The following is a 23,651-nucleotide window of genomic DNA, read 5'->3' on the forward strand; positions in this document are numbered from 1 at the left end:
AGGAACAAAGGAAGCAACTGCGTGACAAACTTCTTCAAAACTACAAACTGCAATGCCAGGGAAGAACTTCCTCTCTTTCACATAGACCACCGCCCTTTGTACTGAAACATTTGAAGATAATGCTGCAAAATCTCACTCAGAATAAAAAGTGGGGAGAGAGTGGAGACAAAAATAATCCTATATAAAATAGTGAAAGCACTAACTGTATGCTATTTTAAGCTCCTCCGCCACAGTGAGTCATCAAGTTTCCCTTTCAGAGACACTGCTCCTTTATTTCACAAAAAGTCAACCCCCACCAGAGGAAAAACTACTTGTGGAATGTCTCACCCACCAGACAGAGTCTCCTACTTCCTGAAGGCTGGGTGTTTCGCCGAGAGTGGGAAAGAAAAAATCAGCAGCCGGAGTAACAACAGGTGACACGAGAACCCTTTGCATTCTCCCCTCTCCGGCGCTTCTGCAAGCTAATGGGCGGCAGTTGCAGTTCTCTCTGGGACTCCAACCATGAACTGGTAGGGTCAGAGTTGGGGGCGGGATAACTCTCACTCCCTCCCTCCCAGCTTCTGGTTTCAGGAAGAGAAAAGGGCTCTAGGAGCACACAGTGCTAAGAGGGAAAAATCAGTCGGCCAATTGCCTCCTGGAAGAAAGCAGTGCCCCTTGTTAGTCAGCTAGGAGGACTTCAGTGCTTTCGCTCTTCCTCTCTTTTATGGATCAATGGGTCAGGGTGAGGTGCCCCCAAAACTCAGTTGTGTTTAGGGTTAGACGGGCTGCGGTATGAAGCCTGGGAATTTTTCAAAATACCTGCTTTATCTGCATACATGCGGTGGTCCCTCTTTGGAACTACCTTCTAGGCGCTAAAAAACTGAAACTGAAACTGCCCTACTGAGAGCTCACCTCCTCCAGGAGGCCTTCCCAGACTGAGCCCCTTCCTTCCTCTCCCCCATCCCCCTCTCCATCCCCCCATCTTACCTCCTTCCCTTCCCCACAGCACCTGTATATATGTATATATGTTTGTACATATTTATTACTCTATTTATTTTACTTGTACATATCTATTCTATTTATTTTATTTTGTTAGTATGTTTGGTTTTGTTCTCTGTCACCCCCTTTTAGACTGTGAGCCCACTGTTGGGTAGGGACTGTCTCTATATGTTGCCAATTTGTACTTCCCAAGTGCTTAGTACAGTGCTCTGCACATAGTAAGCGCTCAATAAATACGATTGATGATGATGATGATGAAAGGCCCAGGTAAAATGTGTGCTCTAGAGCAACAACCACAAAAAAGTGACAAAACCACAACCCTGCATGGCTAGGTGGTGCCAGAGGAAAAAAGACAGTCTTTCAACAATATAAATGCTCCCTTATATAAGGAAATGGGAAAACCCATAAAAAGTGGCAGATTGGGTGCTGGCAAAAAATTAGATAAATCAAAAAGGAACTTGAAAAGCATTTTGTAAGGGATGCCAAAGCCAAAAAAAAAAAAATCCTTCCGACATACCCAAGGCCAGAAGCCAGCTTAGGGAACCAGTGGAAGGACTTGTTGATTCTGGGATTAAAAAGGTGCTTTTATGGTTGAAAAGGAGAAAGTCAAAAGACCTTGGCAAGGATTCCACCCTAATTTTTTTTTTTTTTAACTGAGAAGTCATGGGATAGTTCAGAAACAAAGGTATAGGGATAAGGAGCTCACTTTTCAGAGAACTTGGAGAGAGAACCTCCCAGAGAGTTGTGATAGGACCAGTTTTGGTCATAAGTGACCTAGAAGAGGGAGTAAGCAGTGAAGCCTCCAAGCGTGCCTATGACCTTACCAAAGTTCTGCTAGGCCGGGAAATACCATGAAGACAGACTACAGTCCAGAAAGTCTCCCCAAAGCTGAAGGAGAGATCTTGAATATTGGTAGATGAACCTCAAACTGAGGATGCGTAGACTAAAGCCTGGAAGGAAAGATCATCCACACTGGTCCCATGATAATGGACCCAGAGCTATCCATCATGATTTAGGAAAGATCTCGGGGTTGCGGTTCAAGCATTGGTCCAAAGGGTGGCATCTACCAAAAAGACCATTGTCAAGAAGGAGAGAGAAAACAAAATGAAAGGTGTTTTACACTAGAGAAGCAGTGTGGCCTAGTGGAAAGAGAACGGGCCTGGGTTTTAATCCCAGATCTGCCACTTGCCTGCAATGTGACCTTAGGCAAGTTCACAGCTTCTCTGTGCTTCGGTTTGGGATTTGAATACCTTTCTCTCTCCTAGTTGGGCTGTGAGTGCAGTGTGGGATAGAGACAGTGTCTGACCTGATTATCTTGTACCTACCCAGCTATTTGTACAGTGCTTGGCACATAATAAGCACTTGAGCCCAATGTTGGGTAGGGACTCTCTCTATATGTTGCCAATTTGTACTTCCCAAGCGCTTAGTACAGTGCTCTGCACATAGTAAGCGCTCAATAAATATGATTGATTGATTAAACCAAAATAATTATTACTAATAAAAAATTATTTGTGCCTTAGCTTCCTCATCTGCAAAATAGGAACTCAATACCTGTTTTGTCTCACTCTTGGACTGGAAGCCCCATATGGGACAGTGACTGTGTCCACCTAATGCTTGGCATATGGTAGGGGCTTAAATAGCACCCAATTAGTATTATCACCTTGGAATGCCTTCTCACCTGGAATATTATATGCAATTCTAATCAATGAACTGGAGGAAACTGGAGATTTTAAGCTCCTGGAGGGCAGGGATCAGGTCTACTAACTCTGTCAAATTCTCCCATTTTCAATGGCCTGGAAAAATGGCTAATCCTGCTCCTGAATCAGAACCAAAGTTGTATGAACAATTCAACACCATGTAACAAATCCTAGTTTTCAATCTGCGGCAAATTTAATCCCGACAGAGTACATGGTAGGTAACGAGCATCAAATTTCAGACTCTTCCTAGGTGAAAACTAACATATAAATACAATGCTATCATTTCCCCAAACCAATGTTCAAAAGTAATATAACTGCAGGACAGCAGAGACTATAATCACTTTCTGGAGTTCTTAGTGTTTTCTTCCACTTATTTTTTTAATCAAAAGAGACACTAAAAAGCACAAGGATAAAGCACTGGCATTACATCCCATCATCACATATTCACGAACAAGAAATGAGAACAGCAACCTGATCTACACACTTGTCAGAGGGTTATCGGCCTGGAGTCATAGTGCTGTAAAAGGAATTCTAAAAAAACAATTACTCTATGCCAAAATCTGACAAGTGCGTTCTGAGGTGGGTCTTGCTTTATAAATAGCTGGACTTAAGGAAGAGAGAAGTTAAACATTTTGTTCATCATGTCATACACCTGCAGAAAACTTATCCACGCCCTTTTTCTCTGATTAATATTTCTTAGCCACTAAATGTCACACCCAGGTCTACAAAATCCTTTTCAATCAAACCATCACAAAACAATTATACCCCCATTAAGATTCCACTCAGTATATTTTCAGTTCCATTACATCCCACTATGCAACTATTTTTCCAAATGAGCTTTGAAATCCTCCCGGTGAGAGAGGCGTGGCATTTTCTCTGCCCCGCTCCGAGATTCCATTTCACCGGTTAGAAAGTAAAATGTGGCCAAAGGACTATACTTAGAACAGGTGTATGGCCATAAACTAAATACCACTAATAGATTGAGTGAAACACATATGCAAGAGGCTCAGTGGAGCTGGCTGGACATCAACCCAGGCTGCCGGCCTTACACCTGCAGGCAAAATTAAAGGAAATTATCACTTTGTCTGGAATATTCAATCTGGACAGACAACGCGGCCTCCCATCTCAGATTCTCCAGGGACGAGTCACCTGGCTTGGAAGTCCACAACAGCTCAAGACCCCCAGACCACAACGCTCTCGGCGAGACCGCTGGGTTCCCGGCTCACCTGTGGACTGTCCTCCCAGGCTGAAGGCAAGAGCTGGCGTGGTGGAAGGGGCCGAAGTGGAGGCTGGGGCAGCGGCAGCAAAGGTCAAGCCCGTGAGTGCCGTCGGCTGGGCCGTGTTCCCTATCGAGCCGATGTTAAAAGCCGTGCTCCCGGTCTGAGCTGTGCCTCCACTGGTGAAGGAGAATCCCGTGGAGGCCGTGGGCTGGGCGGGGGCCACGGTGGCGGTGGCGGTGGTGGTGCCGAAACCAAAGCTGGTGGGTGCTGCTGCCTGGCTCGTTGGGACGCTGCTGGGCACGGAATTGGCGAGTGTGCTGCTGCCCAGCCCAAAGCCCCCTGTGATTCCTGTTGACTGTGTAGTACTGGTGGTTCCCAGGTTCAGCTTTGGTGTATTTACCCTAAACAGAGAAAAGCACGGTCAGCCCAGCGGATAACGAAGCAACCCAGTTGGCCTATGTACGTCCACAGAATACCCAGAATCCCTCGCTTTGTTGTGATATCCAGGATCCCTCGCTTTGTTACGATACCTCGAATTCCCTGCTCTGCTTTCTGCTCATGCGCCGTATATTTCCAACTGCGCCACATTTATGTAGGCCTTAGATAAGCCTTTGGGAAGCGGCCACCTTTGTCCGGTTCTGTATAAAAGCCCGCCCCACACCTTTTGCGGTGCGGATGCTCCACGGATGTCCCGTGGAAGGGGGCTGTCCTTGCACCAGGACCTCGACCGGCCGCCGCGAGATTAAAGGTGATATGAACCCCATTGCAAAGGCTCCTCTCTCTTTGGTCTCGCCGAATCCAGAATGAATCTGCTTGACCCTTTGGCAGTTGGTTTCAGCTCTCCATTCCAGGCAGCTGATATACCACAATGGTAATGTTGTTTCCAAAGTACTCTTTCACTAATATAGAAAAGTAACTCATCATTTTACCATCCCACAGAAGTGATGTTACCTGCAAAACTCCAAGTATTTGTTCATATTTGTCTTGCCCAGTCTATGTCTATGTCTCCGTTCCCAAGAGGCCCGCCCGCCATCACACCGCGAGACGCCCGGGACTCCGTTCCCGAGAGGCCCGCCCGCCATCACACCGCGAGGCCTTGCTGCTCCCGGAAGGATCCTCTCCTCAGAGCGCCGTCATAGACGCCCGGGACTCCGTTCCCGAGAGGCCCGGCCGCCCACCCTCCCGCCATCTCAGCGCCCCCACGGACGCCCCCCCTGCTTCCACCCCCCCACTTCGGAGGCCTTCCGTAAAGCGCCCCTCATCCCCCCCCATCTTCCCGGTCCGGTCCTGACTGACTCTCCCCCGCCCCCAGGCAAAAAGCCCTTGTTAGCACCTTGTTAGCACCATGTTAGCACCATGTTACATGTTACATTAACGACAACCTCATTCACACCTCCTCAGCCCTCCCATGCTAGTTGACTGTTCGCTCCCCTCCCCAGGTATCTCTGCTCCCTGACCCCCCTTAACTGGCCCACCCTACTCCAGCTCTTAATAGTTTGTATCTGCTCTCTGTGGCATCATTGTCTGCCAATTCTATTATTGCCATAGCATATTGATTGCTCAACTACACCCTGTCATGCCATCGCCTACTTTTATCATTGCTACTGTTTTATTGCTTCTGCATCTCAATTGTTAACCCCCCGCGGTACTGTCACTCGCCCTGCTGACCTCACTATGAACTTTCAGTTCCCTTGCTCCCAACTGCCATTCCCATTCCTCACCTTCCCCTTCCCCTCTCCCACCCAGCTGTTTCCCTCCCTCTCACCCACCAAGACCGCTCCCCCTCAACCCCTACCAAGGATTCCTCTGTACCAGCGCAGGTCCTCCGCTTCTCCCTCCCAGCCCCCCTCCTCCCCTTCTCCCCGTCCCCACCCCATCCCAGTTCTCCTTTCCCATCGCCACCCCCCTTTCCACTCTCCCCGCCCAGGCCCCCGCCAACTCATCCCAATCCAAACCCTCCCCACCCCTCGCACCCTTCCCCCTCCCTCCCCACCCTCGACAGCTGATGCCAAGTGTGGCCTCTGGAACCCCCGCTCCGCTTTAAGTAAGATCCCTTTCATCCTGGACCTTTTCCTTTCCAGTTCTCTACTCCTCCTCGCCCTAACTGAAACATGGCTGTCGCCGGACGACACGGTCTCTTCTGCTGCTCTCTGCAGTGCAGGCCTCTTCTTCTCCCACTCCCCCAGACTCACCGGAAAAGGAGGAGGTGTCGGTTTCCTTCTCGCCCCCCAATGTCGCTTTCGCACTATCCCTCCTCCCCCTTCCCTTTCCTTCCCTTCCTTTGAAGCCCACATTATTCGCCTCTACCACCCCCTCCAGATTCTTGTAGCCGTCATCTACCGCCCTCCGGGCCCCACTTCCAACTTCTTTAACGACTTTGACCCCTTCCTCACATTCCTTCTCTCCTTCTCCATGCCCACTCTGATCCTCGGAGACTTCAATATCCACATGGATATCCCTAACGACTCCTCTGCCGCCCGCCTTCTATCTCTCCTTGACGCTGCCAACCTCTTCCTCCACCCCACCTCACCCACTCACCAACTTGGTCATACCCTCGACCTCATCATCTCCTACCGCTGCACTGTGTCCACCCTCACCAACTCTGTGATCCCTCTCTCTGATCATAATCTTCTCACCTGCCTCCTCACTCACACTCCTTTCCCCTGTAAATCAGTTTTACTCCCTCACAGAGATCTCCGCTCTCTGGACCCCACCCATCTTTCGGAGCGCCTCACACCCCACCTCGCCGCCCTCTCCTCTCTACCCAGTCTTGATGATCAGATTACTGCTCTCAACTCTACCCTTTCTACTCAGCTAGACTCGCTCGCTCCCCTTTCACTTCGCCGCTCTCGCACCACTAACCCACAGCCCTGGATCACTGCCACTGTCCGCCTCCTTCGCTCTTATGCTCGAGCTGCTGAACGCTGCTGGCGAAAGTCTAAACACCATGCCAACCTCGTTCACTTCAAGTTTATCCTTTCCTGCCTTAACTCAGCCCTCTCTTCTGCCAGACAAAACTATTTCTCCTCCCTTATTGACACCCATGCCCATCACCCCCGCCAGCTCTTCCGTACATTCAACTCCCTTCTCAGGCCCCCGGTTCCTCCCCCTCCTCCTTCCCTCACCCCCAACGATCTGGCCTCCTACTTCATTAACAAAATTAAATCCATCAGGTCCGACCTCCCCAAAGTCTCTTCCCCCCTTTCTCCAACCCCCCGGCTCTCAACACTCTCTGCTACTCTCCCACCCTTCCCAGCGGTATCCTCAGAGGAACTCTCCTCCCTCCTCTCAAGTGCTACTCCGGCCACCTGTGCTTCTGACCCCATTCCCTCTCATCTTATGAAATCTCTCGCTCCATCCCTTCTCCCCTCCTTAACTTCCATCTTCAACCGTTCACTCTCCACTGGTTCCTTCCCCTCTGCCTTCAAACATGCCCATGTCTCTCCCATCCTAAAAAAACCCTCTCTTGACCCCACCTCACCTTCTAGTTATCGTCCCATATCCCTCCTACCATTCCTTTCCAAACTCCTTGAACGAGTTGTCTACACGCGCTGCCTAGAATTCCTCAACAACAACTCTCTCCTCGACCCCCTCCAGTCTGGCTTCCGTCCCCTTCATTCCACGGAAACTGCCCTCTCAAAGGTCACCAATGACCTCTGCTTGCCAAATCCAACGGCTCATACTCTGTCCTAATCCTCCTCGACCTCTCAGCTGCCTTTGACACTGTGGACCACCCCCTTCTCCTCAACACGTTATCTGACCTTGGCTTCACAGACTCCGTCCTCTCCTGGTTCTCCTCTTATCTCTCCGGTCGTTCTTTCTCAGTCTCTTTTGCAGGCTCCTCCTCCCCCTCCCATCCTCTTACTGTGGGGGTTCCCCAAGGTTCAGTGCTTGGTCCCCTTCTGTTCTCAATCTACACTCACTCCCTTGGTGACCTCATTCGCTCCCACGGCTTCAACTATCATCTCTACGCTGATGACACCCAGATCTACATCTTTGCCCCTGCTCTCTCCCCCTCCCTCCAGGCTCGCATCTCCTCCTGCCTTCAGGACATCTCCATCTGGATGTCCGCCCGCCACCTAAAGCTCAACATGTCGAAGACTGAGCTCCTTGTCTTCCCTCCCAAACCTTGTCCTCTCCCTGACTTTCCCATCTCTGTTGACGGCACTACCATCCTTCCCGTCTCACAAGCCCGCAACCTTGGTGTCATCCTCGACTCCGCTCTCTCATTCACCCCTCACATCCAAGCCGTCACCAAAACCTGCCGGTCTCAGCTCCGCAACATTGCCAAGATCCGCCCTTTCCTCTCCATCCAAACCGCTACCCTGCTAATTCAAGCTCTCATCCTATCCCGTCTGGACTACTGCACTAGCCTTCTCTCTGATCTCCCATCCTCGTGTCTCTCTCCACTTCAATCCATACTTCATGCTGCTGCCCGGATTATCTTTGTCCAGAAACGCTCTGGACATATTACTCCCCTCCTCAAAAACCTCCAATGGCTACCGATCAATCTGCGCATCAAGCAGAAACTCCTCACCCTGGGCTTCAAGGCTCTCCATCACCTCGCCCCCTCCTACCTCACCTCCCTTCTCTCCTTCTACTGCCCAGCCCGCACCCTCCGCTCCTCCACCACTAATCTCCTCACTGTACCTCGCTCTCGCCTGTCCCGCCATCGACCCCCGGCCCACGTCATCCCCCGGGCCTGGAATGCCCTCCCTCTGCCCATCCGCCAAGCTAGCTCTCTTCCTCCCTTCAAGGCCCTGCTGAGAGCTCACCTCCTCCAGGAGGCCTTCCCAGACTGAGCCCCTTCTTCCCTCTCCCCCTCGTCCCCCTCTCCATCCTCCCGTCTTACCTCCTTCCCTTCCCCACAGCACCTGTATATATGTATATATGGTTGTACATATTTATTACTCTATTTATCTATTTATTTATTTATTTTACTTGTACATTTCTATCCTACTTATTTTATTTTGTTGGTATGTTTGGTTCTGTTCTCTGTCTCCCCCTTTTAGACTGTGAGCCCACTGTTGGGTAGGGACTGTCTCTATGTGATGCCAATTTGTACTTCCCAAGCGCTTAGTACAGTGCTCTGCACATAGTAAGCGCTCAATAAATACGATTGATTGATTGATTGATTGATGTCTCAGAGCTGAATGTGGAACTCACTAGATGTGAGTTCCATCTTACCTCCTTCCCTTACCCACAGCACCTGTATATATGTATATATGTTTGTACATATTTATTCCTCTATTTATTTATTTATTTTACTTGTACGTATCTATTCTATTTATTTTATTTTGTTAGCATGTTTGGTTTTGTTCTCTGTCTCCCCCTTTTAGACTGTGAGCCCACTGTTGGGTAGGGACTGTCTCTATATGTTGCCAACTTGTACTTCCCAAGCGCTTAGTACAGTGCTCTGCACACAGTAAGCGCTCAATAAATACGATTGATTGATTGATTGATTGGAGCTAAGCTCCTGCATTACAGCCTAAGTTACCAAAAGACAATTACTGTTAATCCATTCGTTCATTCAATCGTATTTACAAGCGCTTACTGTACGCAGAGCACTGTACTAAGCTCTTGGGAGAGTACAAGAGACATATTCCCTTCCCGCAACGTGAGCTAATATTATTGTTGGAGGTAATTTATCAGATTTCTTTCTCCAGAACCATATCTACTCAGCGTTGAGGGAAAATTCAGTTCCTCAATCGCTCTACACGTGACTCACGGCCCCAGATAAAAACTCCAGTATTCAAACTGCCTTCCAAAGGAAAGGTACACCTCACACCATTAGAGGCTGGTCTGAAGGGAAGAGAAAAATTCACTAAGAAAGCATCTCTCACACTATCAAACGTGCTATAAATAGCAAAAGGAGAGTAGTAAGAGTATTAATAGTAGTTGTAGCAGCATTTACTAAGGCCCCCTTGATGCAGTGCACTGTGTTGGCACGTGAAAAGAATAAACTCTAATGGGGAAGACACTCTGAAAAAATATAGCGAAAGGGGAAGATGGAAAAGGGAGGGCAAAGGGAGAGGGAAAATGTAGAGCAGACAGAAGAGAAAGGGGGAAAGGGATCAGGGAGGAAGGTGAGACCAAAGAATGGAACTGAATTTTAAAAAGAAAAGTGCCATCATGAGCATCTTTTAAAACTGAGATCAAAGAAGGAAAAGAGTGAACCACAATGTGTTCAAGGTCATTACAACAGTCAACCGATAAAAGATGTCTCTCGAGAGAACCACTTAATAAGAAGCAGCATATTTCGCAAGAAGGGAGCTGTCTAAAACCCTTCAAGCACTTCGACTCTTCAGTGCCTCACCAAAAAAAATAAAATAAAAAAGGATGTCAAGAAAGGAGAGATCACTGTGCCTCAAACTTGACTTTCCTTCCAAGACGCGTCTGTGGGAAAAGCCATTCCCATATCTTGTTCCACATCAGAAGCCTATTCTGAAGGGGTTCTCTCTGTGGCACAAATTACCTGGCTCTCACTCACCCCAAAGAAAACCCAGTTGCCGCTGGGGCCGGAGTCGTTGTGGCCGGTGTTCCAAAGCTGAATCCTGGGGTCGAGGTGGCTGCAGCTGGGGTGGGAAGGGAGAACAGGCTGGTGGATTGGGTATTGGCAGGAGTTTGGGAGGGGGTGCCGAAACTGAAGCCTCCTCCGGTCCCCGGGGTGGAGAAGGAAAATCCCGTGGCGGCCGTGGTCGTTGCTGGCTTGGCGGTGCCGAAGTTGAAGCCTCCTCCGGTAGTACCGGATGTGCCAAAATTAAATTGACTCATGATTCCAAACCCTGAAGTGGGGGGAAAAAAAGCAAACAGAAAAAAGAAAAACATTACCATCCAATGCCATTCTGAATTCACACTGCCAGATACTCAAATCTGGAAGAGGATGTTTTCATTTTTTGTTCCTATAATTCTATTTTTCTCACCCAAAAAAATCGTGCAACACATGTTGCATATCCTAGGGAGGTCCTTAGGCGATTGATTTCAAATGGAATTGGGGTCTTCACTTGTGGCACATGCAAACTTACAAAGATCCTTTCCCAAGGGCCTGATCGATCATTCTAATTTTTGGAACCAATTCTAGATTTGTCATCTGACCCTCTATTTAGATCTATGTCCATTAAACATTCATGAACCCCAGATTTTCAAGAATGTGGAAAATGAGTCAATAGCATGCTTTTTAAAAAGAGATGTATTGTGAACACCCTCGAGGTAGGGGCTGCGGCATCTACTTCCGGTGAAGTACAGTGCTCTGCACAGAGCAGATAGTACAGCACAGGCCTGGGAATCAGAAGGTCATGAGTTCTAATCCTGGCTCCACCACTGCTCTGCTGTGTGACCTTGGGCAAGTCACTTCACTTCTCTGTGCCTCAATTACTTCATCTGTAAAATGGGGATAGAGACCGTGAGCCCCACATGGGACAGGGATTGTGTCCAACCCAATTTGCTTGTATCTACCCCAATGCTTAGTACAGTGCCTGGCCAAAAGTGAGTGCCTAACAAACACCACAATTATTATTATTATTATTCTTTATTGAACACCTATTTGGTGGAGTGCACTGATCTAGCTGCTTGAGAAGTACAGAATTAAGGAGTGACATGTTTCCTCTCCAAATAAATGCCACTGATTAATGAACTTCAAATGATAGTACTATTTAGGTAACATTTTAGTTAATTAAGTATTGGCAAATAGGAACTAATGGACTACACAGAAGGTGGGGCACTTGGATGAACATAAACATATATAAAAGTCACTCCCTGAGTGCTTACTGTGTGCACTGCACTGTGTACTAAGCACTTGGGAGAGTACAATACAATGCAGTTGGAACACTACTGAGTGAGGAAAAGTGTGTGCATTCAAAAACGCACTTCTGAATAGAAGATGCCTCTGCTGGCACTGGAACTTCATCCATGAGAACAAGTGTCACCAAAGGAGCCAAAAATATGGCAGGACAGTTTCTGGCTAATTATCTTACTGGGTGCATCGCATCCCTAGTCTATCTGTCTAGGTACGTTGGGTCCTGTTGTCTGTCATCTCACTAGAGTTTGGGGAAAGAGGGAAGAAGGGCCTGCTGTCAGGACACGTGCTGGAGTTATTTTTCATTCATTCATTTATTAAGCGCTTACTGTGCGCAGAGCACTGTACTAAGCACTTGGGAGAGCACAAATCGGCAACATATAGAGACGGTCCTTACCCAACAATGGGCTCACAGTCTAGAAGGGGGAGACAGACAACAAAACAATACAAGTAGACAGGTGTCAATACCATCAGAATAAATAGAATTATAGCTATATACAAAGGCACAGTTTGCTCTCTGTCCTGGCTTCCATTGTGAGATGGCTGTGAGGAATAGCCTGACACAGTCTCGAGCTAAATAATAGTAATTACAAGAGTGGTATTTGTTAAGCGCTTACTATGTGCCAAGCACTGTCCTTAGGACTTGGGTAGGTACAGGGGAATCAGGGTGTCCACGTGGGGCTCACAGTCTCAATCCCTGTTTTATAGATGAGGTAACTGAGGCACAGAGAAGTTAAGTGGCTTGCCCAAGTCACACAGCTGACAAGTGGAGGAGCCAGGATTAGAACCCTCGACCTCCGACTCCCAAGCCAGTATTCTTTCCACTACGCTAAGCTGCTTCTCAAGCTAAAGACAATGGGCTTCTGCAAGTCACTCTCCCTTTGTGCTGCAACACTGACTGGGTGACTTTTCCACTTCTGCTCACTTGCAGAGTTTTGGGCAGATGTTATCCCCTCAGCTGATACCCAGCACATGGTGCTATTAGACCAAGCGCTTAGTACAGTGCTCTGCACACAGTAAGCGCTCAATAAATATGATTGATTGATGATTGACTGATTAGACCATAAGACTCTTTGAGGGCAGGGAACCTGTGTTTTGCTTCCATTGGTCTCTCCCAAGGACCTAGTATACTGCCTTGTCCTTAGCAGACCTCCATAAACACTATCAATCAGTGGTGCTCACTGAGTGCTTACTCTGCGCAGAGTACTGTAATAAATGCTTGGGAGAGCACAATGTAACAGAGTTGGTAAACACGTTCCTTGCCCACAATGAGTTTACAGTCTAGAGATGTACATATTTATTACTCTATTTATTTTACTTGTACATATCTATTCTATTTATTTTATTTTGTTAGTATGTTTGGTTTTGTTCTCTGTCTCCCCCTTTTAGACTGTGAGCCCACTGCTGGGTAGGGACTGTCTCTATATGTTGCCAACGTGTACTTCCCAAGCGCTTAGTACAGTGCTCTGCACACAGTAAGCGCTCAATAAATACGATTGATTGACTGATTGATCAGATACCTGCTCTCCCCATTCCTTGGACTATGAATCCAGTATGGGATGGGGACTGTTCCCCATCTGATTACACTGTACTTACTCCAGGACTTAGCACAATGCTCAGCACTACAGTGACCATTTAATACAATAACTAAGAAGCACAGCGAAGGCTGGTTTTTGCCAGGGTATCAGCTAATAGATAAGAGAGGTGCACTTCTGTTTCTAGGCTTGCCAGCCTGTTAAAGGAGGTTTCCCGTGGACTGCTGGGTGCTGGCCGTGAGCTTTCCCCCGTGCATTTCCTGCAAAATGGGAATATTCCCTACCTCATAATAGTGCTGTGAGGTTCAAATGAGATCACTGACGTGAAAGAACTTTGGAAAAATAAACACACTTGCCAAGACAACTCATCTTCTATTCTAATGCAATGGTGGACAAATGAAGTCTATTGATAATCAAACTCTCCCATTACAGCATAAGAATTAATTAGGGAATTTAAGTACTCACTATGTGCCAACTACACAAAGTGCTGGGGAAGATACAAGGTAATCACATCAGACACGGTCCCTGTCCCACATGGAGCTGTAATTTATTTAATTATACTAATGTGTCTCCCACTCTAGACTATAAGTTCTGTGAGGGCAGTGAACGTGTCTGTTTATTGTTATAATGTACTCTCCCAAGCGCATAGAACGGTGCTCTGCACAAAGTGCTCAATTAATTCAACTGAATGACCTCAAAGTGGGAGAATACATATTTAATCTCCACTTTACAGATGAGGAGACTGAGGCCCAGAGTCATTAAGTGGCTTGTCTGAGGTCACACAACAGGTATGTGGCAGAACCGGGAAGTTCTCAACCAAATCATATCCCAAAGGCAGTACATGAAGGAAGACTAAGTTCACCAACTGTCTCTTTCCTATCATACTTATTGAGTGCTTACTGACTTCAGTGCACTGTACTACGAAGTCAGTGAAATAGAAGGCATGTTCCTGCCCATAATTAGCTTAGTCTAGAGGATGAGATATTAATACAAATTATGCATACAAACATAAGTGCTTTGGGGCTATGGAGGGATGAATAAAGGGTACCAATCCCGGTGCAAGGACAACGCAGAAGGGAGTGGGAGAAGAGGAAATGGGGGGCCTGGTCAGGGAAGGCTTTTGGAAATATGCCAACAACAATAATAATAATATTAAGGGTATCTGCTAAGCGCTTACTATGTGCCAGGCACTGTTCTAAGCACTAGGGTAGATAAAAGAAATCAGGTTGGATGCAGTCCCCGTCCCACATAGGGGTTACAATCTTAAGAATCTTAAGAAGCAGCGTGGCTCCGTGGAAAGAGCATGGGCTTTGGAGTCAGAGGTCATGGATTCAAATCCCGGTTTTGCCAACTGTCAGCTGTATGACTTTGGGCAAGTCACAACTTCTCTGTGCCTCAGTTACCTCATCTATAAAATGGGGATTAAGACTGTGAGCCCCCCCGTGGGACAACCTGATCACCTTGTAACCTCCCCAGCACTTAGAACAGTGCTTAATAAATTCAGTCAATTGTATTTATTGAGCACGTATTGTGTGCAGAGCACTGTACTAAGCGCTTGGGAAGCACAAGTTGGCAACATATAGAGATGGTCCCTACTCAACAACGGGCTCACAGTCTAGAAGGGGGAGACAGACAACAAAACACATGGACAGGTGTCAAGTCATCAGAATAAATAGAAATAAAGCTAGATGCACATCATTAACAAAATATATAGAATAGTAAACATGTACAAGTAAAATAGAGTAATAAATCTGTACAAACAGGTGCTGTGGAGAGGGGAAGGAGGTAGGGCGGGGGGACGGGGAGGAGGAGAGGAAAAGGGGGGCTCAGTCTGGGAAGGCCAGGCTGTCTGTCCCGCCATCGACCCCCAGCCCACCTCATCCCCCGGGCCTGGAATGCCCTCCCTCTGCCCATTCGCCAAGCTAGCTCTCTTCCTCCCTTCAAGGCCCTGCTGAGAGCTCACCTCCTCCAGGAGGCCTTCCCAGACTGAGCCCCTTCCTTCCTCTCCCCCTCGTCCCCCTCTCCATCCCCTCCATCTTACCTCCTTCCCTTCCCCACAGCACCTGTATATATGTATATATGTTTGTACATATCTTTTACTCTATTTATTTATTTTACTTGTACATATCTATTCTATTTATTTTATTTTGTTAGTATGTTTGGTTTTGTTCTCTGTCTCCCCCTTTCAGACTGTGAGCCCACTGTCGGGTAGGGACTGTCTCTATGTGTTGCCAATTTGTACTTCCCAAGCGATTAGTACAGTGCTCTGCGCATAGCAAGCGCTCAATAAATATGATTGATGATGATGATGATGGCAAGAGGGCTAGCAGTCCTAGTCGGGTGCAGTAACCAGCCCTGAGACCCAGGAGTGACTGACGGACACCAGCTCTTAGTACTGTCCTAATCAGCAATGTCCAGAACAGCCCTGAGGCAGCGACAGGGCAGGGCAGAGACCCCAGGGTGTCTCCACACTCTCTGTTCCCACATGGTTTTGCTGTCTAAGGAGAGGGAGGAACAGGTATGGAATCCCCATCCCCAAAACAGGCACAGGGAAGAATTGTGACTCGCCCAAATTCACACCACAGGCAAGTGGCAGAACTGGGATGAGAGCCCAGGTCCTTGACTCCTGAGCCCATGCTCTGTCCACCGGACCACATTACTTCCTATGATGTGGTTGGAGTTCTGCCCTCTCTGGAAGAGATTCCCACGGTCTGCTGTGTCCATGTCCAATGACCGCGCTGGCCCATTCACGCTGGCTTGAGCTTCTGCCCTCTCTGGAAGAGATCCCCACGGTCTGCTGTGTCCACGTCCAAAGACTGCGCTGGCCCATTCAGGCCGGCTTGAGCTTCTGCCCTCTCTGGAAGAGATCCCCACGGTCTGCTGTGTCCACGTCCAAAGACTGCGCTGGCCCATTCAGGCCGGCTTGAGCTTCTGCACTCTCTGGAAGCGATCCCCACGGTCTGCTGTGTCCATGTCCAATGACTGCGCTGGCCCTTTCAGGCCGGCTTGAGCTCTAGGGCTCTAGTGTCCGAGACAGGCCAGGGTCAGTCCAGGATAGGAAGGGATCTGGACCCAGATGTGCGATTGTTTGGGGGAATCCTTGGATTCTCAATCCCGTGATGATCCACAGGCAGACTCTAATCGCCCCAATCAATCAGTGGTACTTACTGAGCACTTACTCTGTGCAAAGCACTGTACTAAGCACTTGGGAGAGTGCAATAAAGCTGGTCAACACAATCCCTGCCCTCAAGGAGCATACGGTCTAGTGGAGGACCTTCCAGTCTAGTGGAAGAGTTTACAACCTGTCGTAATCCCTCTCCCATCCCCTTCTTCAGCCCCAGCGCTGGGAGGCCCAAACTGAGCCAAAACCTCCCTGGGGGCCTGACCCACCAGGAGCTTCCAACTTCTGCCTAGTCTCAACTCCCCTCTTTCCACCAGCTCCACCGGGCCTGCCCCTCCGTGCCTTCAGGGAGTCTACAAATGGGCCATCATCATCATCATCATTATTATTATTATTAATCCCTACTTTACAGATGAGGGAACTGAGGCATGGAGAAGTAAGTGACTTGCCCAAGGTCACACAGCTGACAAGAGGTGGAACCACGATTAGAACCCAGATCCTTCCTACTCCCACTTGGTGCTCTATCCACCACCTGCTTCTCAGGCTTTGAAGGTGGGAAGAGTGATAATCTGTCAGATATGAAGGAGGGCATTCCAGGCCACAGGAAAGAGGATGGCAGAGTGATTGTCAACCTTTACCTGCCTCAGTTTCCTCTTCTGTCAATAAGGGCATTGACAGTAAGCTCCTGGTGGGCAGAGAAAACATCTATCAACTCTGTAGTACTGTACTCTCCCAAGCACTTAGTACAGTGCTCTTAACACATTAAATGCACAATATTCATTCATTCAATCGTATTTATTGAGCGCTTACCGTGTGCAGAGCACCGTACTAAGCGCTTGGAAAGTACAATTCGGCAACAGATAGAGACAATCCCTACCCAATAACGGGCTCTGACTGATTTCCTCAGGTTATGAGCCCCCAGTGGGCCACGAACTGTGTTCAATCTAATTACCTTGCACTGACCCCTGAGGCTTCTGGGTGCCTGGTACTCAGTAATTAACAATCGTTATTATTAAAAGCAGGCATTTGCACTTGGTTTTTCACCCTTTATTCACCCCTCCCTCACTTCCACAGCACTTATGTATATATCAATAAATTCTTTATATTAATGTTTGTCTCCCCATCTAGTCTGTAAGCTTGTTGTTGGCAGGGAACATGTCCGTCAAATCTGATATATTATTCATTCATTCAATCGTCTTTACTGAGCGCTTACTGTGTGCAGAGCACTGTACTAAGCGCTTGGGAAGTACAAGTCAGCAACATATAGAGACAGTCCCTACCCAACAACAGGTTCACAGTCTAGGAGGGGGAGACAGACAACAAAACATGCAGACAGGTGTCAAGATTGTCAGAACAAACAGAATTATACCCATATGCACAACATTAACAAAATAAATAGAATAGTAAATGTGTACAAGTAAAATAAATACAGTAATAAATCTGTACATATATATACAGGTGCTGTGGGGAGGGGAAGGAGGTACGGGATGGGGGGATGGGGAGGAGAGGAAAAAGGGGGCTTAGCGTGGGAAGGCCTCCTGGAGGAGGTGAGCTCTCAGTAGGGCTTTGAAGGGAGGAAGGGAGCTAGCTTGGCGGATGTGTGGAGGGAGGGCATTCAAGGCCAGGGGAATTTATACTTCCAAACTCTTATTACAGTGTTCTACACATAGACCCAAGCGCTTAGTATAGCGCTCTGCACACAGGAAGCACTCAATAAATACGATTGATTGATTGATAGTAAGTGCTCAAGAAATATGACTGATTTAAGGAACAGGTTCAGCCATTTGAAGTCTCTGGCCTGGAACACCCTCCCATCTCAAATCCGACAGGGATTCTCCCCCCTTTCAAAGCCTTATTGAAGGCTCATCTCCTCTGAGAGCACTTCCCAGACAAAGCCCCACTTTTCCTCTTCTCCCACTCCCTTTGCTCTTCCCTCTTTCCAGCCCCATAGCACTTATGTCCCTACCTTGTAATTTTATTTACTTGTATTGCTACCTATCTCCCCTCCCCAGGCTGTAAGCTCGTTGTGTGCAGGGAATGTGCTGTTGATTGTTGCACTGTACTCTCCCAGGCGCTTAGTACAGTGCTCTGCACCCAGTAATTGCTCAATAAACACGACTGACTGAATGAATGAAGCTGTGGCTCTGGGTGAAGAAAGGAGTTACTCCCAGACCGCAATGAGGCTGTTTCCAGGAGGTCTTACCCAAACTGAGCCCCTTCTTTTCCTCTGCTCCTTTTCCCTTCCTCCCCATCACCCCCACTACCTCCCTCTGCCCTACCCCCTTCCCCTCCCCACAGCACTTGTGTATATCTGTACATATTTACTCTATTTTATTAATGTGTATATAGCTATAATTCTATTTATTCTAGAGGTATTGACACCTATCTCCTTGTTTTGTTGTCTGTCTCCCCCTTCTAGACTGTGAGCCTGTTGTTGGGTAGGGACCGCCTCTATATGTTGCCGATTTGTACTTCCCAAGCGCTCAGTACAGTGCTTTGCACCCAGTAAGCACTCAATAAATACGATTGAATGAATGAATGTTACTCAGGTCACCGTATTTATTTCTCCCGCCCACCCGCGGGCTCAGCAGTTGGCGGGAAGAGCCCAAACAGAAGCTCGGTGTCTTCCTGAGTTATGAATTTCTGTAAGCTCGCCGTGGGCTTGGAATCAAAACCTCTCTTTATAACATAACAATTAATTAGATAATTTCAGCCATTCATTCGTGTTTACTGAGCGGTTAGTCTGTGCAGAGCACTGTACTAAGCACTTGGAAAGTACAATACGGCAATAAAAAAGAGAAGATCCCTGCTCACAGGGCTGGGGTACATACATGTGTTTGATGCTATATTGTATTCATTCATTCAGTCGTATTTATTGAGCGCTTACTGCGCTTAGAACAGTGCTTTGCATATAGTAGGCGCTTAATAAATGCCTTCATTATTATTATTATTACTAAGCGCTTGGAAAGTACAATAGATACAAGATGTGCTTGATGCTATACTGTACTCTCCCAAGCAATAAGCAACGCAATAAGCACTCAGTAAATACTTTTAATAATAATAATTAATACGAATAATCAGATAAGACAGTCCCTGTTCCTACTGTGTGTCACCCCTCCAGACTGTGAGCTTGTTGTGGGCAGCGAATGTGTCTGTTTATTGTTCTATCGGACTCTCCTGAGTGCTTAGAGAAGCAGCGTGGCTCAGTGGAAAGAGCCCGGGCTTGAGAGTCAGAGGTCATGGGTTCTAATCCCGGCTCTGCCACTTGTCAGCTGTGTGACCTTGGGCAAGTCACTTGACTTCTCTGGGCCTCAGTTACCTCACTGTAAAATGGGGATGAAGACTGTGAGCCCCCCGTGGGACAACCTGATCACCTTGTAGCCTCCCCGGTGCTTAGAACAGTGCTTGGCACACAGTAAGCGCTTAATAAATGACATCATTATTATTATTGGGTAGGGACCATCCCTATATGGTGCCAACTTGTACTTCCCAAGCACTTAGTACAGTGCTCTGCTTGGCACATAGTAGGCGCTTAACAAATGACATCATTATTATTATTGGGTAGGGACCGTCTCTATATGTTGCCAACTTGTACTTCCCAAGCGCTTAATACAGTGCTCTGCACACAGTAAGCGGTCAATAAATACGATTAATTCATGAACAATTAATTCATTCGTTCATTCAATCGTATTTATTGAGCGCTAACTGTGTGCAGAGCACTGTACTAAGCGCTTGGGAAGTACAAGTTGGCAACATATACAGACGGCCCCTACCTAACAGTGGGGTCACAGTCTAGAAGAGGGAGACAGAACAAAACACGTTAACAAAATAAAATAAATAGAATAAATATGTACAAACATAAATAAAAATAGAGTCTCAGTTCCCTTATCTGTAAAACGGGGATTATGACTGTGAGCCCCCCGTGGGACAACCTGATCACCTGATATCCAGCCCAGGGCTTACAAAAGTGCTCGGCACGTCGACCCCAGGCCCACGTCATCCCCCGGGCCTGGAATGGCCTCCCTCTGCCCATCCGCCAAGCTAGCTCTCTTCCTCCCTTCAAGGCCCTACTGAGAGCTCACCTCCTCCCGGAGGCCTTCCCAGACTGAGCCCCTTCCTTCCTCTCCCCCTCGTCCCCTTCTCCATCCCCCTCATCTTACCTCCTTCCCTTCCCCACAGCACCTGTATATATGTTTGTACATATTTATTACTCCATTCATTTATACATATCTATTCTATTTGCTTTAATTTGTTAGTATGTTTGGTTTTGTTCTCTGTCTCCCCCTTCTAGACTGTGAGCCCACTGTTGGGTAGGGACCGCCTCCATATGTTGCCAACTTGTACTTCCCAAGCGCTTAGTACACTGCTCTGCACACAGTATGCGCTCGATAAAAACGACTGATTGATGGATTGATAGCAAGCGCTTAAGCAGCAGCGTGGCTCGGCGGAAAGAGCCCGGGCTTTGGAGTCAGAGGTCATGGGTTCGACTCCCGACTCCGCCACATGTCTGCTGCGTGATCTTGGGCAAGTCACTTAACTTCTCCGGGCCTCAGTTCCCTCATCTCTAAACTGGGGATGAAGGCTGTGAGCCCCACGTGGGACAACCTGTTCACCTTGTATCCCCCCCGCGCTTAGAACAGTGCTTCGCACATAGTAAGCGCTTAACAAATGTTATTATTATTATTATTATTCTCCGGGCTTCAGTTCCCTCCTCTGTAAAAGGGGGATTAAGACTGGGAGTCCCACGTGGGACAACCTGATCAGCCTGTATCCTCCCCAGCGCTTAGAACAGTGCTTTGCACATAGTAAGCGCTTAAAAAATGTCAATTATTATTATTAATAATAATAATAAATCATCATCATCATCAATCGTATTTATTGAGCGCTTACTATGTGCAGAGCACTGTACTAAGCGCTTGGGAAGTACAAATTGGCAACATATAGAGACAGTCCCTACCCAACAGTGGGCTCACCGTCTAAAAGGGGGAAACAGAGAACAAAACCAAACATACTAACAAAATAAAATCAATAGAATAGATATGTACAAGTAAAATAGAGTAATAAATATGTACAAACATATATACAGGTGCTGTGGGGAAGGGAAGGAGGTAAGAAGGGGGGGATGGAGAGGGGGACGAGGGGGAGAGGAAGGAAGGGGCTCAGTGTGGGAAGGCCTCCTGGAGGAGGTGAGCTCTCAGCAGGGCCTTGAAGGGAGGAAGAGAGCTAGCTTGGCGGAGGGGCAGAGGGAGGCCATTCCAGGCCCGGGGGAGGACGTGGTGCAGTGTCCTGCGGACGACAGTTGATCAATAAATACGACTGATGTAGGGGCCTCGACGAAAACCAGTCCTGGTGGGGGTGGCCACGTGGAGAGGGATGGGGGAGACGCCACCTCGCCCCCCAGGCTTGCCAGGCGGGGCCTGCCAACCCGTTTCCGGGTTAAGAAAGGTAAGGCCGCCATGGTGGGGAGCGGAGCGGCCTGTCAGGGATGGGGGACACGCCGAACAAAACCACCCCAACTCACCGCCTCAGCCGCCTCAGCCTCCTCAGCCTCCACTCCAGCTCCCGCTTCGGGCCCTCCCGCGACCCCTCGGCCCACTGCGCCTGCGCGACAGCCGCCTGCGCGTGACGTCACGCTGACGCCAGGCGGCGCGGCCAATGGGCGGGCGGGGCGCTTGATTGACGTTCAAATAAGGGCAGGGGCTAGGAGGCCGCGACGGAGCGCGCCCCTGGATGGATCCCGAGCGTCCTATTGGCTGCCCGCGATGGTCTCCTCTGATTGGCTCGAGAGGAAGGCGGCGAGGGAAGCCGCCGAGCCGCTGCCATGGTAACGGGAGGACGCTGAACTCGCCTCCTGGACCATTTCGAAGGCGAGAGGGTGAGCCGGGGGCGGACGGGTGAAGTTGGGGGCGGGGGGGGAAGGGGGGTCTCAGCGCGGTTAATATGTTTTGTTTTGTTCTCTATCTCCCCATTCTAGACTGTGAGCCCACTGTTGGGTAGGGACCGTCTCTATATGTTGCCAACTTGGACTTCCCAAGCGCTTAGTAAAATGGGGAGAATAATAATAATAATAATAATAATAATAACATTTGTTAAGCGCTTACTATGTGCGAAGCACTGTTCTAAGCGCTGGGGGGAAGCAAGGTGATCAGGTTGTCCCACGTGGGGCTCACAGTCTTCATCCCCATTTTAGAGATGAGGGAACCCAGACTGAGCCCCTTCCTTCCTCTCCCCCTCGTCCCCCTCTCCATCCCCCCCATCTTACCTCCTTCCCTTCCCCACAGCACCTGTATATATGTATATATGTTTGTACATATTTATTACTCTATTTATTTTACTTGTACATATCTATTCTATTTATTTTATTCTGTTAGTATGTTTGGTTTTTTTTCTCTGTCTCCCCCTTTTAGACTGTGAGCCCAATGTTGGGTAGGGACTGTCTCTATATGTTGCCACTTTGTACTTCCCAAGCGCTTAGTCCAGTGCTGTGCACACAGTAAGCGCTCAATAAATACGATTGAATGAATGAATAGACTGTGAGCCCGCTGTTGGGTAGGGACCGTCTCTGTATGTTGCCAACTTGTACTTCCCAAGTGCTTAGTCCAGTGCTCTGCACACAGTAAGCGCTCAATAAATACGATTGAATGAATGAATAGACTGTGAGCCCGCTGTTGGGTAGGGACCGTCTCTGTATGTTGCCAACTTGTACTTCCCAAGCACTTAGTACAGTGCTCTGCACACAGTAAACGCTCAATAAATACGATTGAATGAATGAATGAATGAATATGATTGAATGAATGAATAGGGGAGAGGAGGAAGGGGAAGAGAGGTCACTCCACCTGGGGGCAAAAAGGTGTGTTATTCAATTCGGTCATTCAGTCCTATTTATTGAGCGCTGACTGGGTGCAGAGCACTGGACTAAGCGCTTGAAAAGTACAATTCGGAATAATGATGGTATTTGTTAAGCGCATACTATGTGCCAAGCACTGTTGTAAGCACTGGGGTAGATACTTCGTAATCAGGTTGTCCCACGTGGGGCTCACAGTCTTAATCCCCATTTGAAAGGTGAGGGCACTGAGGCCTGGAGAAGTGAAGTGACTTGCTCAAAGTCGCACAGTTGACAAGTGGCGGAGGCGGGATTAGAACCCACGACCTCTAACCCCCGCCCCCCCCCCCCCCCCCCCACAGATCGTGCTCTTGTCACTAAGCCACGCTGCTTCTCTGTCCGCTCCCCTAACCTCAGAATGCAGATTTGGTCATCTGGCTGCCAGGGCGGGAGCAGCCACGTTCCTCTTGATAATAATAATA

At 48.2% G+C, this 23,651-nt stretch overlaps 1 protein-coding gene across 2 annotated transcripts in view; it reads right to left on the reverse strand.

Annotated features, from left to right (window-relative positions):
• The window catches only part of NUP62CL (nucleoporin 62 C-terminal like), a 44,263-nt gene extending 22,311 nt beyond the window's left edge, over positions 1–21,952 (reverse strand). The window contains exons 1-3 of one of the 2 annotated variants that reach the window (XM_038748140.1): positions 21,868–21,952; positions 10,386–10,680; positions 3,902–4,296 (exon numbers count right to left, since the gene is read on the reverse strand). In XM_038748140.1, the coding sequence (XP_038604068.1) occupies positions 3,902–4,296; positions 10,386–10,669 (679 nt within the window). In that variant the 5' untranslated portion in view covers positions 10,670–10,680; positions 21,868–21,952. The remainder of the gene's footprint in view (positions 1–3,901; positions 4,297–10,385; positions 10,681–21,867) is intronic. The other variant, XM_038748141.1, reaches the window with a different exon arrangement.
• Between the last annotated feature and the right edge of the window lie 1,699 nt (positions 21,953–23,651).

Source organism: Tachyglossus aculeatus, chromosome 6 (genome assembly GCF_015852505.1).
Source record: "Tachyglossus aculeatus isolate mTacAcu1 chromosome 6, mTacAcu1.pri, whole genome shotgun sequence".
NCBI classification, from domain to species: domain Eukaryota; kingdom Metazoa; phylum Chordata; class Mammalia; order Monotremata; family Tachyglossidae; genus Tachyglossus; species Tachyglossus aculeatus.